This window comes from Labeo rohita, chromosome 21 (assembly GCF_022985175.1).
Source record: "Labeo rohita strain BAU-BD-2019 chromosome 21, IGBB_LRoh.1.0, whole genome shotgun sequence".
NCBI classification, from domain to species: Eukaryota; Metazoa; Chordata; class Actinopteri; order Cypriniformes; family Cyprinidae; genus Labeo; species Labeo rohita.
Window position 1 is genome coordinate 27,783,836 of NC_066889.1, and position 18,625 is coordinate 27,802,460.

Below are 18,625 nucleotides of genomic sequence, written 5' to 3' on the forward strand. Positions count from 1 at the left end.
GGGTGGTAGCTAGGGTGTTCTTGATGGTTGCTAGGGTGTTGGGCATGCTAAATGGTTGCTAGGGTGTTCTTGATAGTTGTTAGGGTGTTGGGCATTCTAAATGGTTGCTAGGGTGTTCTTGATATTTGCTAGGGTGTTGGGTGTTCTAAATGGTTGCTGGAGTGTTCTTGGTGGTTGCTAGGGTGTTCTTGATAGTTGTTAGGGTGTTGGGCATTCTAAATGGTTGCTAGGGTGTTCTTGATGGTTGCTAGGGTGTTCTTGATGGTTGCTAGGGTGTTGGGCATTCTAAATGGTTGCTAGGGTGTTGGACATTCTAAATGGTTGCTAGGGTGTTGGACATTCTAAATGGTTGCTAGAGTGTTCTTGATGGTTGCTAGGGTGTTCTTGATAGTTGCTAGGGTGTTGGGCGTTCTAAATGGTTGCTAGGGTGTTCTTGATAGTTGTTAGGGTGTTGGGCATTCTAAATGGTTGCTAGGGTGTTCTTTACGGTTGAAAGGGTGTTAGATGTTCTTGATGGTTGCTAGCGTGTTGGGTATTTTGGGTGGTTGCTAGGGTGTTAAGTATTCTAAATGGTTGCTAGGGTGTTCTTGATTGTTGCTAGGGTGTAAGGGTGTTCTGAGTGGTTTCTAGGGTGTTCTTGATCGTTGCCAGGGTATTAGATGTTCTGGGTGGAAGCTAGAGTGTTCTTGATTATTGCTAGGGTGTTGGGAATTCTAAATGGTTGTTAGGGTGTTTTTGATGGTTGCTAGGATGTTGGGTATTCTTAATGGTTGCTAGGGTGTTCTTAATGGATGCTTGGGTGTTAGGTGTACTGAGTGGTTGCTAGAGTGTTTGTGATGGTTGCTAGGGAGCTGGGTATTCTAAATGGTTGTTAGGATGTTCTTGATGGTTGCTAGGGTCTTGTGTTTTCTAAATGGTTGTTAGGGTGTTCTTGATGGTTGCTAGGGTGTTGGGGTATTCTAAATGGTTGTTAGGGTGTTCTTAATGGTTGCTAGATTTCTGTTTTATTCCTCAATTTTTATTATGAAAACGAAAGTGTTTCCTTGTGCAGTAGTTGGCACTAATATGCTAAGGTGTTCTGATTGGTTGCTAGGTGGTTGCAAGGTCATTCTATACAGTTGCTTATTGATCTGTAATTCTATGGGATTTTTTCACCTGTTTTATTGTCTGCAAGAAGCCGCTCCATTTAAGGCATCATTCACATATGTAGCTCTGTTTAATACTCCAGTGTTCTGGGGTTTGCTCAAATCTGTGATTCTGAGTATGAGCAATAATAACAGCCACTGATGAATGAATTAATGAATCAGTCTAGAAATGATGAGAGAGATCATATCTCTTATTGTTGAGTTGTTCACAGACCCATTCACTAGGGGACAAACCCTGAACATCCTGTTGTGATGACCCCGAAGATAAACAGGAAGAGCAGAGATATTTTTGATCCCTTTTTTCTCCCAGAAATATCTCATGTGAACTTTGACGCCTTTCCTGTGTGGTCTGATTCTCAACCTTGGAAATTGTTTGTAAATGGCTGATGTTTGTGCGCACGTGCATGTGGGGATTTTCTTCCTGCGTCTGAATTGAGGTCAGCGCTGCTCGAAAATTTGTCAGCTTCACATGAACTTCTGACATTTTGCGCGAGGATGTCCTACTTGGTGTAGTGTTAAAGGTGCCTGTGATGTTCGCCGATGACACATGAGGTTTACTTGTGTTTCGAGCAGATGATGTGCAGGGGTGAAACTCTGCCACTGACTGTCTCAGATTCATACTAGTTTACATACTAATTGCAGACTAGGAAACTTGACCTTTTTGGGTGATGGCATATTAAAACCACCTATTTAAAGTATTTTTAGGTGTGGTTAGAGTTATGGGGGTGTTATGTATAAGCTCAGACATGTCAGGGTTGTTTATGTATGTTCAGCAGTATTGTTATTATTAACTAAAACTGTTGCAAATCATTTTAGTTAACTGGAATAAAGCTGAAAAAAGCTGAAAAACTTGATCTTAGTGTTTTAGTGAAGTATGTAAACACAGTTTCAAAATGTGTCACAATGCAATTCACAATTGTTGCTTTATGAACATGATGAAGTGTTCTATAACGTCTGATCATTCCAAAGGCACCTGACATCACTTTTGGAACTTTTGGAACTTTTGGAATGTTGGAGGGTGGGATGTTAATTGGAAGCGCGGAATCAGAATTCCAAAGTTGTCATATGAATCCTGGAATGTTTTATGACCTTCTATCATTGGTTATGATTGGATTAGTGACAGTTTTTTGGATAAGTGTCATAAATTTGAGACTAAAATATTTGTGTGTGTGTGTTTTGAATGCATCGTCATACTAGAAGCTTGTCCTGTATTTTGGGGTGATGATGTGCATTACGAGAGCTATTTGTACAATGTATCGCAAAGTTTGTGAGCAGGAGACAAAGACATGCAGACCACGCATTTCTAAGTCAGCAGCGTCTGGACGCATGATGTTTATTGCGTAACTTCCGCTTTCGAGAATTTCACATAAACTTCCATGTCATGCATTTAGTTTGTTTCTGTCGTGTTGTTTTGCTCGCATGGTTTATGGTTAGTGACGTGCCATCCTGCTGTCCTAGAACTAAAAATGTGTGTGTGAAGTTAAACCTATAAACGATAATAACACCATAGCTCAAAATCACAATGTAAGAACTGTATTTTGCAGTTAACTGAAATAAAGCTAAAATAAAGCAAAATGTTAGATGCATAAAGATTAAAGATAGATTAAAATAAAATCAATACTAGATGTAAAACATATCTTTGAAAATGAGAACTGTTACCTTTGCAACTTACTGAAATAAAATGTTAAGTTAAAGCACTAAAATTACTAAAACTACAAACTGAAAAATAAATGACAGTTGCTAAAAAGTAAATTGATCATCAGAACATAAACTGACTCATATTGGCTCCAGTGACTCATGTTTGTAAAGTTGTGAAGTATAAGAATCTGATGCTGTGGGCCAGATGGAGAAATTGAAAGTTTGTTGTTTTGATTCACACTGAGGGCAGGAAGTCTGTGGTGTGAACACACACACACACACACACACACACACACACACACACACACACACACGCACAGAAGGCAGCAGCAGATGGTAGACCAGCCCACTGGAATGGGGGGTCTGTAGCCTGCAGTCACAAATGTGCTCAGGGGTCACAGGTCACCACAGCATCTGTTCAGAGTCGAATCTCACACGCACTCCTGCTCTCGGACCTGTTGCCACGACGGGCTGCAGATGACTTCTGCTTCTGTCTCTGGGGACAAAGAGAGAGAGAGACTGCGTTAATGCCTCAAGTAAACTCAAACACACGCATCTGTGCAAGCAAGTGTTTGCCATGGGATGTCTTTATTATTCAACTACTGCATGTCAATTAGCAAATCAAATATATTGTGGTAAGGGCTACCAGCTGACTGAAAAAAATGTAAAAAAAAAAATGTTTTTATATGTACATAAAAAAAAAAAAAAAAAAAAAAAAAAAATATATATATATATATATATATATATACACATATATATACATATATACACATATATATACATATACATACACACCATACTGCAATTTAAAACTAATTAAAATTATATTTATAAAAGTATTTATATATTTTTAAATGTTTTTATTATAAAATAAAAATATATTATATTAAAATGTACTGTTATTATTCTTTGTAAAATATTAAACCTATTATATTTATACATTTATGTACTTACGTGTAATATACACTTTATTATATATTTTTACATTTGATTAAAATAAAAATATATTACAATATACTATTATTATTATTATTATTATTATTATTATTATTATTATTATTATAGATTTGTTTAATATAAAAACATAATATATATTTCATTTATACATGCATGTATTTATATGTATAATATACACTTTATTGTATATTTTAAAATACTTTATTATAAAATAGAAATATATAATAAAATATACTATTATTATTATATTTAAATATAAAACCTATATTTATGTATTTATGTGTATAATACACTGTTATATATTTTAAAATCATTTTTATTATAAAAGAAAATATATTAAAATATACTATTATTATTATTTTTACATTTTTTAAAACATAAAACCTGTTATATTTGTTTATATATGTATGTGTGTATGTATGTATGTATATGTATAATATACTTTATTATACATTTTAAAACTTTTTTTGTTATAACATAGAATATATTATAATATACTCTTTTTATTTATATATAAATTTATATATATATTGTTAATTTGTTTTTCATTTTATCTTTACTTTTAAAGAGCACTGAATTCATAAAATGCATATTTTTTTAAAATATATACCCTATTATATTTATTATATAAATGTTTGTATTCATATGTATAATATACACTTTATTATATATTTTAAAATATTTCTTATGAAATAAAAATGTATTATATTAAAAAAAATATATATAATTTTTTTCCCTCATTTTTTTTCTTTAATTTTAAAGTACATTGAATTCATAAACACAATGCACTACATTTTGAAAATAAATTCTATATATTAAGAGCCAAATGTAACGTATAAATTTACAAATTTGAGATTCATTTCAAATTTGAGCTTCAAAAATGAAACATTAAAGAAACACTAATTTTTTGATATATTCAGCCCAGGTTGTGATATGTTTAATACCGACTTACGATAAGTACAACGAAGAAATGAAAACTGAAAATGATGAATATGGATGAGATCAAATCATGCCAATGGAGATTGTGTGCTGATAAAAGTGAGATATCAGCAGCAGGAGTTTTGGGGGGTGGAGTTTGATCCCCTCTTGGGAGCTGCCTTAGTGACCTTATGCCACTCGCCATGGCAACAGGCTTTGGGGGAGGGACAGAGTGTAGTGGGAGGGGCCAGCGGCACAGCTGCCCTTATTTATGCACACACCTGCTGCAGCTCACAAACACACAGGTGCATGAATAAAACACACTGCATTATTTAATATATCCTACTGTCAGCTTCACTTTTTGAAATGACCTTTGGTGGCTGTTGAAGAAAGCGTTCAGACGTGTCATTTGATGTGTTCGTATGTGTTCATATGAGCGAGAGCGAGAGACAGAGCATGTGACACTGTGTGGGCTTCTGATCGCCCTGAGGAATTTAGATGAGTTTGAACAGTGTCTTTCTTTCACACACTGTTTTATATATGGCATGCACACACGCATACGTCTACTTGGCCATCTAAGTGAGAACATATCATAGATTTCTGCTTTGGTTATTTAAAACGAATTACCGTGAATTGAACTCTAAAAGAAACATGCATTTCTAAAATGTAAAAAAAGTAAAAATTTTTACTTGAAGGTTTTCAATTAATGACAAATGTCATGACTAATTAATTTGTACATTCATGATCACAACCCTAAAAGAAATTTCTACTCCTAAAATGTTAGTTTTTTTTTTTTTCACTTGTAGGTTTTGTCATATTTAGCTCATTTCTAAGACAAATTTGTTGTCAACCTATTGTTAATTAATTGTTATAATTTTTGTGTGTTTTGTGTTTCTTGCGGTGGCCTGCAAACGTAAATGCATATAAATATTATATTGTATTATATTATATTTAATGCAAAAAAAATATATAATACATTATAATAACATTATATAATACAATATAATATAATCTATAAATATATGAATTTATATTATATTGTATTATATTTTTTAAAAAAGTAAAAAATTATGATAGTATAATACAATATAATCTGTGTTGGTTTTTTTAGTTTGTCCTAAAAAAAAAAAACTTTTTAATATATATGAATGAAAAATATGAAAGATCTATGAATATTTTTATATTGTATTCTATAAAATCTAAATCTATAAAATATAATATAATATAAGTCGTTCAGACTTCATAAATGCATATAAATATGAATTTATGATCGTATATAAATATATACATTTTATAATACCAATTACCATGACCATAACCCTAAAAAAAAAAAAATAATAATAATAAAATAAAATAAAAAAAAAGAAATAAGTAAATATAATATAATCTGTGTTTTGTGTGTGTGTATTTTTTTTTTTTTATTATATATATAAATACATAAAATATATAAAATACATGTTTATAAGAATATATATATATATATATATATATATATATATATAATATATATATATATATATATATATATATATATATATATATATATATATATATATATATATATATATATATATATATATATATATATATATATATATATATATAATTTATTTATTTATTTGTTGTATTTATATAAAATTTTTGGGTGTCTTGCAGACTTTGTAAATACGTATAAATGTACATTTATGAATGTATGTAAATTTTTTAAATATTTAAAACTAAAAATAAAAACATAAATAAAGACATATAGTAATATAATACAATATAATATAATCTGTGTTTTTTGCTTTGTCCTTTATTTATATATATATATATATATATATGTTCCCCCAATTATTCATTTGACTGTTTTCTCTCATTCGTCTGCTTTTTAAGACCATTTTCTTTGAAAATTGTTAACTAATCCATATTTTGTGTTCCTTCAGGTGTCCTGCAGACTTCGTCGGCCCCCAGTGTCAGTTCCCGAACCCGTGCAGCCATTCGCCGTGTCGTAACGGAGGCGTGTGTCGCGCACGGACGCAAGGCAATGACGTGGAGCCGACCTGCGACTGCGTGTTGGGATACAGCGGCCCGCTCTGTCTGACGCCCGTCAATCACGCCTGCATGGGCTCCCCGTGCCGAAACGGTGGAACGTGCTCTCTGCTCACGCTAGAGACCTTTACCTGCCGCTGCCCACCTGGATGGTCAGGTACGCCTGCAAATACATCACCAAAATTAGATGCTCTTCCTCAAGGGTTGCACGATGATAAAGTTAACCTCTGTGTTTCCGCAGGTAAAACATGCCAGCAGGCCGACCCATGTGCATCGAACCCCTGTGCCAACGGAGGACAGTGTTCAGCGTTCGAGTCGCACTACATCTGCACCTGCCCTCCTAACTTCCACGGACAGACGTGTCGGCAAGACGTGAATGAGTGCGCCCTCTCGCCCTCCCCCTGCCGGAACGGAGGCAACTGTATTAATGAGGTGGGCTCGTACCTGTGCCGCTGCCCACCTGAGTACGCCGGGACGCACTGTGAGCGCCTGTACCACCCGTGCCACCCTTCGCCTTGCAGGAACGGAGGGACCTGTTTACAGACCAGTGACACCACCTATGCCTGCACGTGTCTGCCAGGTCAGTGTGTTTATTTGTATTTCCCTTTAAATTTGACTAAATACATTTTCAATGAATGGGAAAAAAACACAAATAAATAAATATAGGACAATAATAATTATTATCAATAATAATTAATTTTATATATTTAAAAAAAATAAATGAATGAATAGTTTTATAAGTGAATAAATAAAAGAACTTTAAAAAAATGTAAAATAAATATTTTTAAATGATTTATTATATTTAAATATATATATTTTTTGTGCTTTTTATGAATTAGTTTATAAATAAATACTTAATGAAGGAATAAATTATTATAAAATATAAATTATTATAAATAAAAATGAATGAATAAATATAAGTTTTGAATAAAAATAAATCTGTATTTTTTATGAATGAATTAATCATTTTTATAAATAAAAGAATGAATAGATTTTATAAATAATTCAGTGAATAAATTAAATATTTGTCATTGAATGAATAAATGTACAGTTTTTATAAATTACTGAATAATTTGTGTAAATAAAAATGAATTAATAAAATGAATGAATAAATTATCAATAAAAATATAATTTTTTTATTAATGAATAAATCAATTTTATATATGAATGGATGAATTAATACATTTTTATAAACAATTCATTAAATAAATGATTTATTTATATAAATTAATGAATAAATGTACTTTTTTTTTTTTAATAAATGACTGAATTTTTGTGTAAACAAAATGTATAATGTATTATATGAATAAATATGAATACAATTTTTTTTTTTTTTTACAAATAATTTTTTTGTAAACAAATAAATCAGTTTGAATGGATGAATGAATAAATTACAAATAATTCAATGAATAAATGAATTTATATAAATAAATGAATAAATGTAATTAAATTAATAAATAATAATGTAACTACGATTTTTAAGTATGTATTAATATTTGTTATCAATTAATTACTAAATATTTTTATAAATGAGTCAATTATTTTTATGATTGAATGAATGAATCAATTATATGAATGAAAGAATGAATAATTTTTGTAAATGAATAAATTTGATAAATGAATGAATAAAGGAATAAATAAATGAACCAATAAAATGTAACATTTTCAAATTTAGCTCATTTTATTACCATTGTTTGTATTTCAAACTGGTTTTATTTCATTCCTGTCTTCAAAAACAATAGCTTTTGTCTTAGCATACGTTACTAACCCCACATGTGCACGGTTATTTATTAACAGTTCATCTGGATGCGGCGCTTTATCTTAGTTTATATTTAATCTCAATGAGTGACCTGGATGACTCAGTTACTCACCCGAGCACATAAACATGATCCGTATACGACCTCAGACTCTTTGATGTGTATTGAACGTAAATCATTTGTCTGTCGCAGGGTTCACGGGTCAAACGTGTGAGCATAATGTTGACGACTGCACCCAGCATGCCTGTGAGAATGGAGGCAGGTGCATCGATGGCGTCAACACCTACAACTGCCATTGCGACAAACACTGGACCGGTACTACTTTTTATACTCCGCTACAGTAATAATAATAATAATAATAATACAGTGCAATAAATAGTTTGCATGCACCTCACATGTGACCTGTGACCTCTTCTTCCTTCAGGTCAGTACTGTACGGAGGACGTGGACGAGTGCGAACTGTCACCTAACGCCTGTCAGAACGGAGGGACGTGTCACAACACCATCGGTGGGTTTCACTGCGTGTGCGTGAACGGCTGGACGGGCGACGACTGCAGCGAGAACATCGACGACTGCGCCAGTGCCGCCTGTTCACAAGGTGCCACCTGCCACGACAGAGTGGCATCTTTCATCTGCGAGTGTCCACACGGACGCACAGGTACGTCTGTTTGCGCTTTTTCCATTTTGACATAATTTTCTTACTAATTTGTTTATACACCAGTGTTATTTTAGTACTATGCTGTTATAGTATTTATTAATATTTTGATTTTTAACTTTTAATTTGTTTTAGCAATTTTATTATGGGCTTTTTGTCTTTTTTTATTCAGTTTTAGTCATTTTCATACCTCTACTTATTTCATTTTAATTTTAACATATTATTTTATTTTACTTGCCAAGGCAACATTTCTACAGTTCAAGTTTTCTGAGTTTAGATTAAGATTTTCTTATTGTATCTTATTTTATTGAATTATTGTTTTGTTTTTTGTTTTTTTAAGTTCAGTTTGTTTTTAGTTTATTTCACTTGTCTATGAAAACAATCATTATTTTAAATATTTTATATTTTCTATTATTTTAGTTAAACTAAGCTTAGTTTATGAGCGTTTTTTATATTTAATTTGTGTTTTATCTCTATCTATGAAACCAATAGCTTTAATAACTTTAATATATTTTTATTTAATTTTTTATTTGTATTTATTTAATTAATTAATTTATTTTATATTTTATATATTTTATATTTTATTTATTTTATTTTATTTTATTTTTTAGTTAAGCTCAGTTTAGTTTATTTTATCGGGTTGATTTATATTTCAATTGTGATTCATTTCTGTCTATGAAACCAATAGCTTTAATATTTTATAAAAAAATTTTTTATCATTTAGTTTATGTATGAAACCAATAGTTTTTATTTTATATTATTTTATTTTATTTTTTAGTTAAGTTCAGATTATTTTTTTATTTTTTTATTTTGTTTTAGTTTATTTTATTATTCATATTTATTTATTTTTTATTTTTGGTTGTCTTTATTATTTATATTTTGGTTGTTTTATTTTTTTTATTTTTTTATTTTTTTTAGTTAAGTTCAGTTTAGTTTATGGCCATTTATATTTCAGTTGTTTTATTTCTGTCTATGAAACCAATAACTTTTATATTATTTTTATTATTATTATTATTATTATTATTATTATTATTATTATTTTTTAGTTAAGTTCAGATTCGTTTATTTTATAGGCATTATTTATGTTTCAGTTGTTTAATTTGTTTAGTTTATTATTTTCTTTTAGTTAAGTTCATTTTAGTTAATTGTATATATTTTAATTGCATTTTATTTTTATTTTCTAGCATACATTCATATTTTACTTTAGTTCAGTTTAGTTCATTTTATGGCCATTATTTGTACTTAAATTGCATTTTATTTCATTTCTGTCTACAAAAACCATAGTTCTTATATTTTATTTTTATTTCAGCTTAATTTTAGTAACCAAAACTGATTTTTAACAGTTTTAACAATAACAAAACTGTTACCCACAGGCCTTCTGTGTCATCTTGACGACGCCTGCATCAGTAATCCATGTCAGAAGGGCTCAAACTGCGACACGAACCCAGTAAACGGAAAAGCCATCTGCACCTGTCCACCCGGATACACGGGATCAGCCTGCAACCAAGACATCGACGAGTGCTCGCTCGGTAGGAATAACACATGATCGATTAGAAAGAATATTAAATGCAATACGACTTTTGCACTACAATACTGTTTGCATTTCAGGCGCAAACCCATGCGAGCATGGCGGACGGTGTCTCAACACTAAAGGCTCCTTCCAGTGCAAGTGTCTCCAAGGTTACGAAGGGCCGCGCTGCGAAATGGACGTCAACGAGTGCAAGTCGAACCCGTGCCAGAACGACGCCACCTGCCTCGACCAGATCGGTGGATTCCACTGCATCTGCATGCCAGGTATGAGTCTTTGACCTTTGACCTGCATCAAAAGCACATCATTACTGTTGTTCTGACCGACTGTTTTGGTGTGTAGGTTACGAGGGTGTGTTTTGTCAAATCAACGCCGACGACTGCGCATCACAGCCTTGCCTTAACAACGGGAAATGCATCGACAAGATCAACTCATTCCACTGCGAATGCCCTAAAGGTGAACATAGCATTATATTTAGACATCTGAGCTGAACAAGTAGTCATGAAGATACATTATGGGTGAGCAATCAACATAATCTTGGCATGCTTTTCCCTGCAGGGTTCTCTGGGAATCTGTGTCAGGTTGATGTGGACGAGTGCGCCAGCACACCCTGTAAAAATGGCGCTAAATGCACAGACGGACCCAACAAATACACTTGCGAGTGCACTCCAGGTACACAATTTTAAGTCATATTCAGTGCTTTTGCATTTTCAAGTCAATTTATAATATTAGTTGTGATATTTTCTTACACCCAAAACATTTTGACATTAGGTTTGATTCAAATATTCCACTTTCTTTTGAACCTTTAGATTTTAGAATGTTTTTTGTAACTGTATCTTAAGAATTGTTATTTTAGAATTATTTATCTTCTATTTTTTTTTTTAAATTAATTTCATTTTTATGTATTATGATTTCATTTTGTTATTTTCATACATAATCTTTATCTTCCGTTGTATTTTATTTTTTATTTATTATGAAGTAATTCTTTAACTAATTTTAATTGAATTTATTTCATAATAATTGTCATACTTCAACTTGTTTTATTTCAGTTATTTTGCAAGGCAGCATTTCTAAACTTCTTATTTTTATTTTATTTTATTGTAAGTTTTGGGTTTCTAATATCTATTTTGCTTTTTGTTTAATTTAATTGTATTATTTTTTTTTTAATCTTATTTTTTAATCTTAATTTATTTAATCTTATTTTACTTTAGTTATTTGCCAAGGCAGCATTTCTAAACTTCCTTTAAGTTTTGAGTTTCTAATATTTATTTTGCTATTTAATTTTATTTTATTATTTTATCTTATTTTTATTTTTCTGTTGTTTCATCATAATTTATTTAATTTTATTTTTTTTATTGTTTGTTTTATTTTAAGTAATTCTTTATTTTTATTTCATTTATTTTTGTAGCAATTTACATATTTTAACTTATTTTTGTTTATTTTATTTATTTTATTTTTTCCTGTTATTTTATCTTAATTTAATCATTAATGATACAATTCTATTGTATTTTATTATTTATTAAGTAATTATATAATTAAGTTTTATAGTAATTTTCATACTTGAACTTATTTTATTTTATTTTTGAGTTTTTTAATATGTATTTTGCTTTTTGTTTAATTTAATTTTTATTATTGTATCTTTTTGTTTTTCTGTTGTTATTTTTTTTCTTAATTTATTTGAATTTTTCCCTTTTTTTTAAATATTCATTTATTTGTTTATTTATTTGCTTTATTTTTTTTTTAGCACCACAAAACATTTTCACAATATTCCACCTTCTTTCTGATCCTTAGAATTGAACAGGCTTTTACTGTACTATGATTGGCTATCCTCTTCGCATATGAAATGAGCATCACTGCCAACATTCTAAATTTGAAATTTGGCTTTTCAAATGTATCTTTGCAGGTTTTGCTGGCGCTCACTGTGAGCTGGATATCAACGAGTGCGCATCAAGCCCTTGTCACTACGGCGTGTGTCGGGACGGCGTGGCCGCTTTCACCTGCGATTGCCGTCCAGGATACACCGGCCGCCTGTGTGAGACCAACATAAACGAGTGCCTGAGCCAACCCTGCCGAAACGGAGGCACCTGCCAGGACAGAGAGAATGCGTACACCTGTACCTGTCCTAAAGGAACCACAGGTAACACATCCACGCACATAGAAACACTAATGCGAAATGTCACAGTGAGTTTACAATGACATAATCGTGTCGTGATTGCCTCCGCAGGAATGAATTGCGAGATAAACATTGACGACTGCAAAAGTAAACCATGTGACTACGGAAGATGCATCGACAAGATCAATGGCTACGAGTGTGTGTGTGAACCCGGATACACAGGTGAGTCAGAGCAGCATCTGTGTGTGTGTGAGAACAGGTGAACAGGTGGCCAGCGAAGTGCAGAGCTTGTGTATCAGATAACAGATATGACTTAGGACAGAGACTGCCTTTCCAACTGGGACACACACTCACACAGGTGTGCTTTACATTAATGCCACGGCCCAAATGATCACAAGACTGACCCTTTGTGTGTTGCATTTAAGGAAAAGGTACAATAGGCCATGCTATACTGCGAATACAGGAGAGCAGCGGGCAACAAGTGTCGTATTGTTTTTATACCTATAATAAAACATAAGCACACAATTAAAAACTTTTTTTTTGTTTAGGGCTGAAATTGCACAAAATCTCATTTTCAACCTAAAGTTCTACTAAAATAACATTTAATGCAAAGCAAAAACAGACGTTTTTTTATATGCATGAACACAAGTAAAAAAAAAAATAAATTAAGCGTATTAATTCAGCTTGATTTTAATTGCAGCTTTATTTTATTGAGCAATGATTTTGCAGTTTTACAACCTTTTCTTTTTTTTTTTTTTTTTTTTTTTTTTTTTTACTAAAATAGCACTGAATGCAAAGCCAAAACACCATGCATATGCATGAGCACAAAACTTAAGAAATATATATTGGGTATATAAAGTATTTTTATATCATTTAAGTACCTTATTGTTTAACCTTTGCTATATACTTTATTTTAAGGGCTGAAATTGCCTAAAATCCTTGATGTAAAAAGGAGAACATTTACTTTTTCAGCCTCAATTATACAACTTTTTCTACTAAAATAGCACGAAATGCAAAGCTGCAACAGTATTTTTATATGCATGAACCTAGAGTTAAGTAATAAAGAATTTAGAGCTAATTAAATTGGTTGGATAGTGATATTTGAATGCAGAAAAATAAATATTTTTAAATATTACATTATATTCATAAATAATATAAATTATATTTATGTATTATTAAGTAATCCTTTAGTTTGTTTTTAATTTATTTGTATAGTAATTTTCATACTTCAACTTATTTTATTGCAGTTAGCTGCCAAGAAAACATTTCTAAACTTCCTTTAAATTCTTAATTTAAGTTTTTGATTTAATGTTTTATTTTAGTTTGCTTTTTAATTTTATTTAATTCGTTTATTTTGCAAATTATTTTATTGATTTTATCTTATATATTTATTTATTATATCTTATTTTTTTTTGTATTTTTTTTTTTTTTTTTGTTTTTTTTTTTTATTTATTTATTTATTTATTTACTTTCATTTCCTCTGTATTATTTATTTATTTATTTTTAGCCTAGTATGTCCTGATATTGTCATACTTAAATCTTTAAGTACAGAAATTGTCATTGCAACTTTATTTTATTAAGGGCTCATATTGCCCACAATCCTTTGTGCACATAAAAGTAGGAAAGTTCACTTTTTGAACATCAATTTTATTTATTTTTTGCATTGAATGCATGTTTTCCAGCATGCTTTTTTTTCTTAGTAAGCAATCTATGGGTGTTGCAAGTGAACAGGTGTGTTTTTTTTTTTTTTAAGCATGACCTGAACACTTTTTGAGCAGCACTATACGTATTGTACTAAGTATTGTACTCCGTTCAGCGTGTGTGAGAGAAACTGCAATAAAGTCCCATTGTTAGTAGAATCAAACAGTTACCCATTACCCTACAGAGGAGGGATGTGTGTGTGTGTGTGTGTGTGTGTGTGTGTGTGTGTGTGTGTGTGTGTGTGTGTGTGTGTGTGTGTGTGTGTGTGTGTGTGTGTGTCGAGGGGGTAATTGTTGTTCGACCGTGTGTGAAATAGGGTCTGTCCTTTTGTATCTGCAAACAACCCTCTGTAGGACCTGCCTCCCCCCCGCGAGTGTGTGAGGGGTGTGTGAGCGGCTCTGAAAGACAGAAAGAAAGGGCGAATGAAAGAGCACAAGAGGGTGGAGGAAATCCTTTGTGCGTTCAGAGCAGGGCTGGAGATTTGGGATGGGGGCCCACAAACACACACACGCACAAAGGCAGACAAAGAACACACATCTGAGTCCTAAGGAACATTCCTTTACTATGCATTTTCACTTATTGATTGTTGTACGTTACAAACTTCGGGTTGCAGATGCAGATGGGCAGTGAGGAAAATGATTGACAGGCTTTTCTCCATCTGTATAGATGCAATATGAATCAAATATGTGGCCTTTAAGTTGTTTATTATTATAAGGATAATGTGATATTGAACTTAGAAACAACCTAACATCAGTTTTAACCTCTTGCTTTTGAGGTCAAAATTTGTCATATATTGTCAACTTTTAATCATTTTTATAATTTTAATTTTTTTTTTTTTTGTACATTTTAAAAGTTTTCTGCATGTAACTTTTGAAATGTACAAAACAAATTAATTGAAATGATTAAAATGATTATATATTATTGGGTATTATTGTTATTATGAAATGGTATTATTGCATTATTGTTATATATAAATGGTGTTCTTTTAAACGTTCTATAAGTCAATTTGAAAATAATTTTTTAAATTGTTTTTATTAATATTTTGAAAGTTTTCAGTTTTATGTTAAAAGTTTTGTAATTTTGTAATCTTTGTAACTTTTTTAGAAGTTTTATTAATGTTTTTAGTATCATTTAAATAATTTTATTTAAATATAATTAATATTTTAAATTTTATTTTCAGTTTTTATATAAAGTTTTAGTAATTTATTCTTTTAAATAGTTTTTTTTTTTCTATTTTAGAATCACTTGCATTTTTTATTTTAAAATATGATAATCTAACTTTTACAAATTACAACCTTTAAATGTAAACTTTTAAAAATGTTTGTTATATTATTAAAGTATTATTGTGTTATTTCAAATAAATGGTGTTCTTTTAAACAGTCTCTTCATCAAAAATTAAAAATCATTTTCTATTGTTTTTATTAATGTATTGAATTAGTTTTTTTCTAGTTTAACTTGTTCTTTGTAACTTTAGAAATTGTTTATTAAAATATTTTTAGTATTATTTGAGTTATTTTTTAAAAATATATTTTCAGTTTTTATGTAAAGTTTCAGTAATTACGTAAGTTAAGTAACTTTTAATGTAAAAACTAAAAAAGTAAACTTTTTTTTTTTTTTTTTTTAAATTTCATTAAAATGTAAAAAAATTCTGTATTATATTACATTGTATAATATTTACTTTTTACAAATTGTATTATTTAAAATAAATGGAATTATTGTATTTCAAATAAATTGTGTTCTTTTAAACGTTCCATTTATCAAAAATTCAAAATTTGAATCTAAATTTAAATGTTAAATATGCAGCAAATCAGTGAATTAGAATGATTTCTGAAGGATCATGTGACATTGAAGACTGAAGTAACGATGCTGAAAATTCAACTTTGATCCCAGAAATAAATTTCATTTTTAAATTTATTCAAATAGAAAATGGTTATTTTAAATTCTAATAATATTTCACAGTTTTAACTGTATTTTTGATCAAATAAATGCAGTCTTGGTAAGCATTAATGCATCTTTCAGAATTCAATCAAATTCATCCTATATTATTTCCCGCTGATTCAGTTGCACTCACAAAAATGTTGTATTGTTATTTCTCCCAGGTTCCATGTGTAACATCAACATTGACGACTGCGCGTTAAACCCGTGTCACAACGGCGGCACCTGCATCGACGGTGTCAACACCTTCACCTGTCTCTGTCCGGAGGGTTTCCGTGACGCCACCTGCCTCTCCAAACACAACGAGTGCGCCAGCAACCCTTGTATCCACGGGAACTGCCTGGACCAGATCAACAGCTACAGATGCATGTGCGAGGCCGGCTGGACGGGACGCAACTGTGACATCAACATCAACGAGTGTCTGTCCAACCCGTGTGTGAACGGAGGCACCTGTAAGGACATGACCAGCGGCTACGTGTGCACCTGCAGAGCCGGCTTCAGCGGTAAGACGCTGTGTCCCCAATTACATACTATACTTCCAAAATAGTATGGAAGATTCGTTCTAATGCATTTGCATACTATTTACAGTGGATTTTCAAAGTATGCATGCTTTACTGGCCACAATCCTTTGCAGTACATAAGAGGGGGAGTTTGTGATGGTTCACATTTAACCATCCTAAAGTTTAGAAGCTTTTTCTACTAAAAATTGCATTAAATGCAAAGTCTACATAGATGGAAATGTAAGACGATTAACTGAGCTAATGCTTGCATGCAAATTGGAACAGGGTGTGTGCTCAATTTTATGCAATTTTTAAAATGTAGTTAGCTTTTTTTTTTTTTTTGCTTAATTTTGCTGCAAAATTAAAGAGAAAAATATAATTCTAAAATGCAATCTAAAAATGTCAGTAATAATAATAAATTAAAAATTAAAAATTAATTTTATTATTAAATAAAACTCGTAATAAATAAAACTCATAATATATAAAATAAACTATAAAATAAATATAAAATAAAATAAAAAATTACTCAAATCTTGATTAAAACTGAATAAATTACTAAAGCTTTAAATATATAAAAAACTCAATGTTAAAGTTATATTATAAATTCTATTTAAATAAAAAGTAATTCAAATGATACAAAAGAAACATTTATGCCTTGATTGAATAATGTTTTCAGTGGACTTCTGAAGTATGCATGCATATTTTTGGATTAAAAATGTAAAAAATAAAATAAAATAAAACAAAAATGGCTAAAATCTTAATTAAAACAGGATAAATTACTAAAACTTTAAATATATATAAAAAATATTATATTATAATTTATATTTAAATATGATGATGATACAAAAAAAAAGTAAACAAAAAAACGACAAAAACTCAAATTATTGAAACTTTAAAATTACGAAGTAAAAACAACAAAAAAACAATTAAAAATGACAACCTTAATGACAAACTTTAAAATAAAATAAAACAAATACAATTAAATTAAAACTTTTTTTTTAAACATTATTAAAATAAAATAAGTCTTGATGCACTTAAAAGTATTTTGTTATTACAGTTGTTTTGCACATATAGTTGTTTGACTGCATAAATTATATGCCTTTTTTTCATAGTTTTAATAATATTTCCGGTGCACTTTGAAGTATAAATGCATGCATGCATGCTTTTTAGGCATAAAAAAAAATTCAAAAATAAATTAAATAAAAATACAGTAATATTTAATTTTTTTTAAAATACAAATAAAATGATTTTTTTTTACACCTTTTCTACAAGAAATAGCATTGAATGCGAAGGCAAAACAGCCGTTTTTGTGTGTGTGTGTGGGAACATAAACTTTGCGTATAATAGAGTAAACTAAGTATGTCACAATGCAGTCGTACTGCAATGCTACACACCCAAAAGCATGTATTTCCCAACTTTATTTCTGCATTTTGTGATTGCAATGATTTGACTTTGTGTGTTTTGTTATATTTAGGTCCAAACTGCCAGACTAACATTAACGAGTGTGCGTCCAACCCCTGCCTAAACCAGGGCACCTGCATTGACGATGTGGCCGGATTCAAGTGCAACTGCATGCTGCCCTACACAGGTACAAACACACACGTAACAGCCATTGTACAGCTGCTTTTTTGTTTTGAAACGCCAAGCTTTGCAGAGGTGTGCATAAGAGTGTCTGGAGACATGAAATAACAGCACTGTGTCGAGGGTGGCTACTCGAATAGGTTAGTTTCCTGTTTGGCCCCTTCCT

General features: G+C 30.6%; 1 protein-coding gene across 1 annotated transcript in view; it reads left to right on the forward strand.

The window, feature by feature from the left end:
• The window catches only part of notch1a (notch receptor 1a), a 38,533-nt gene that overhangs the window by 4,879 nt on the left and 15,029 nt on the right, over positions 1-18,625 (forward strand). The window contains exons 3-14 of the mRNA XM_051092483.1: positions 6,584-6,846; positions 6,931-7,269; positions 8,639-8,761; positions 8,871-9,104; positions 10,475-10,630; positions 10,710-10,895; positions 10,972-11,085; positions 11,188-11,301; positions 12,533-12,766; positions 12,854-12,964; positions 16,543-16,881; positions 18,353-18,466. Coding sequence (XP_050948440.1) covers positions 6,584-6,846; positions 6,931-7,269; positions 8,639-8,761; positions 8,871-9,104; positions 10,475-10,630; positions 10,710-10,895; positions 10,972-11,085; positions 11,188-11,301; positions 12,533-12,766; positions 12,854-12,964; positions 16,543-16,881; positions 18,353-18,466 — 2,327 coding nt within the window. The remainder of the gene's footprint in view (positions 1-6,583; positions 6,847-6,930; positions 7,270-8,638; positions 8,762-8,870; positions 9,105-10,474; positions 10,631-10,709; positions 10,896-10,971; positions 11,086-11,187; positions 11,302-12,532; positions 12,767-12,853; positions 12,965-16,542; positions 16,882-18,352; positions 18,467-18,625) is intronic.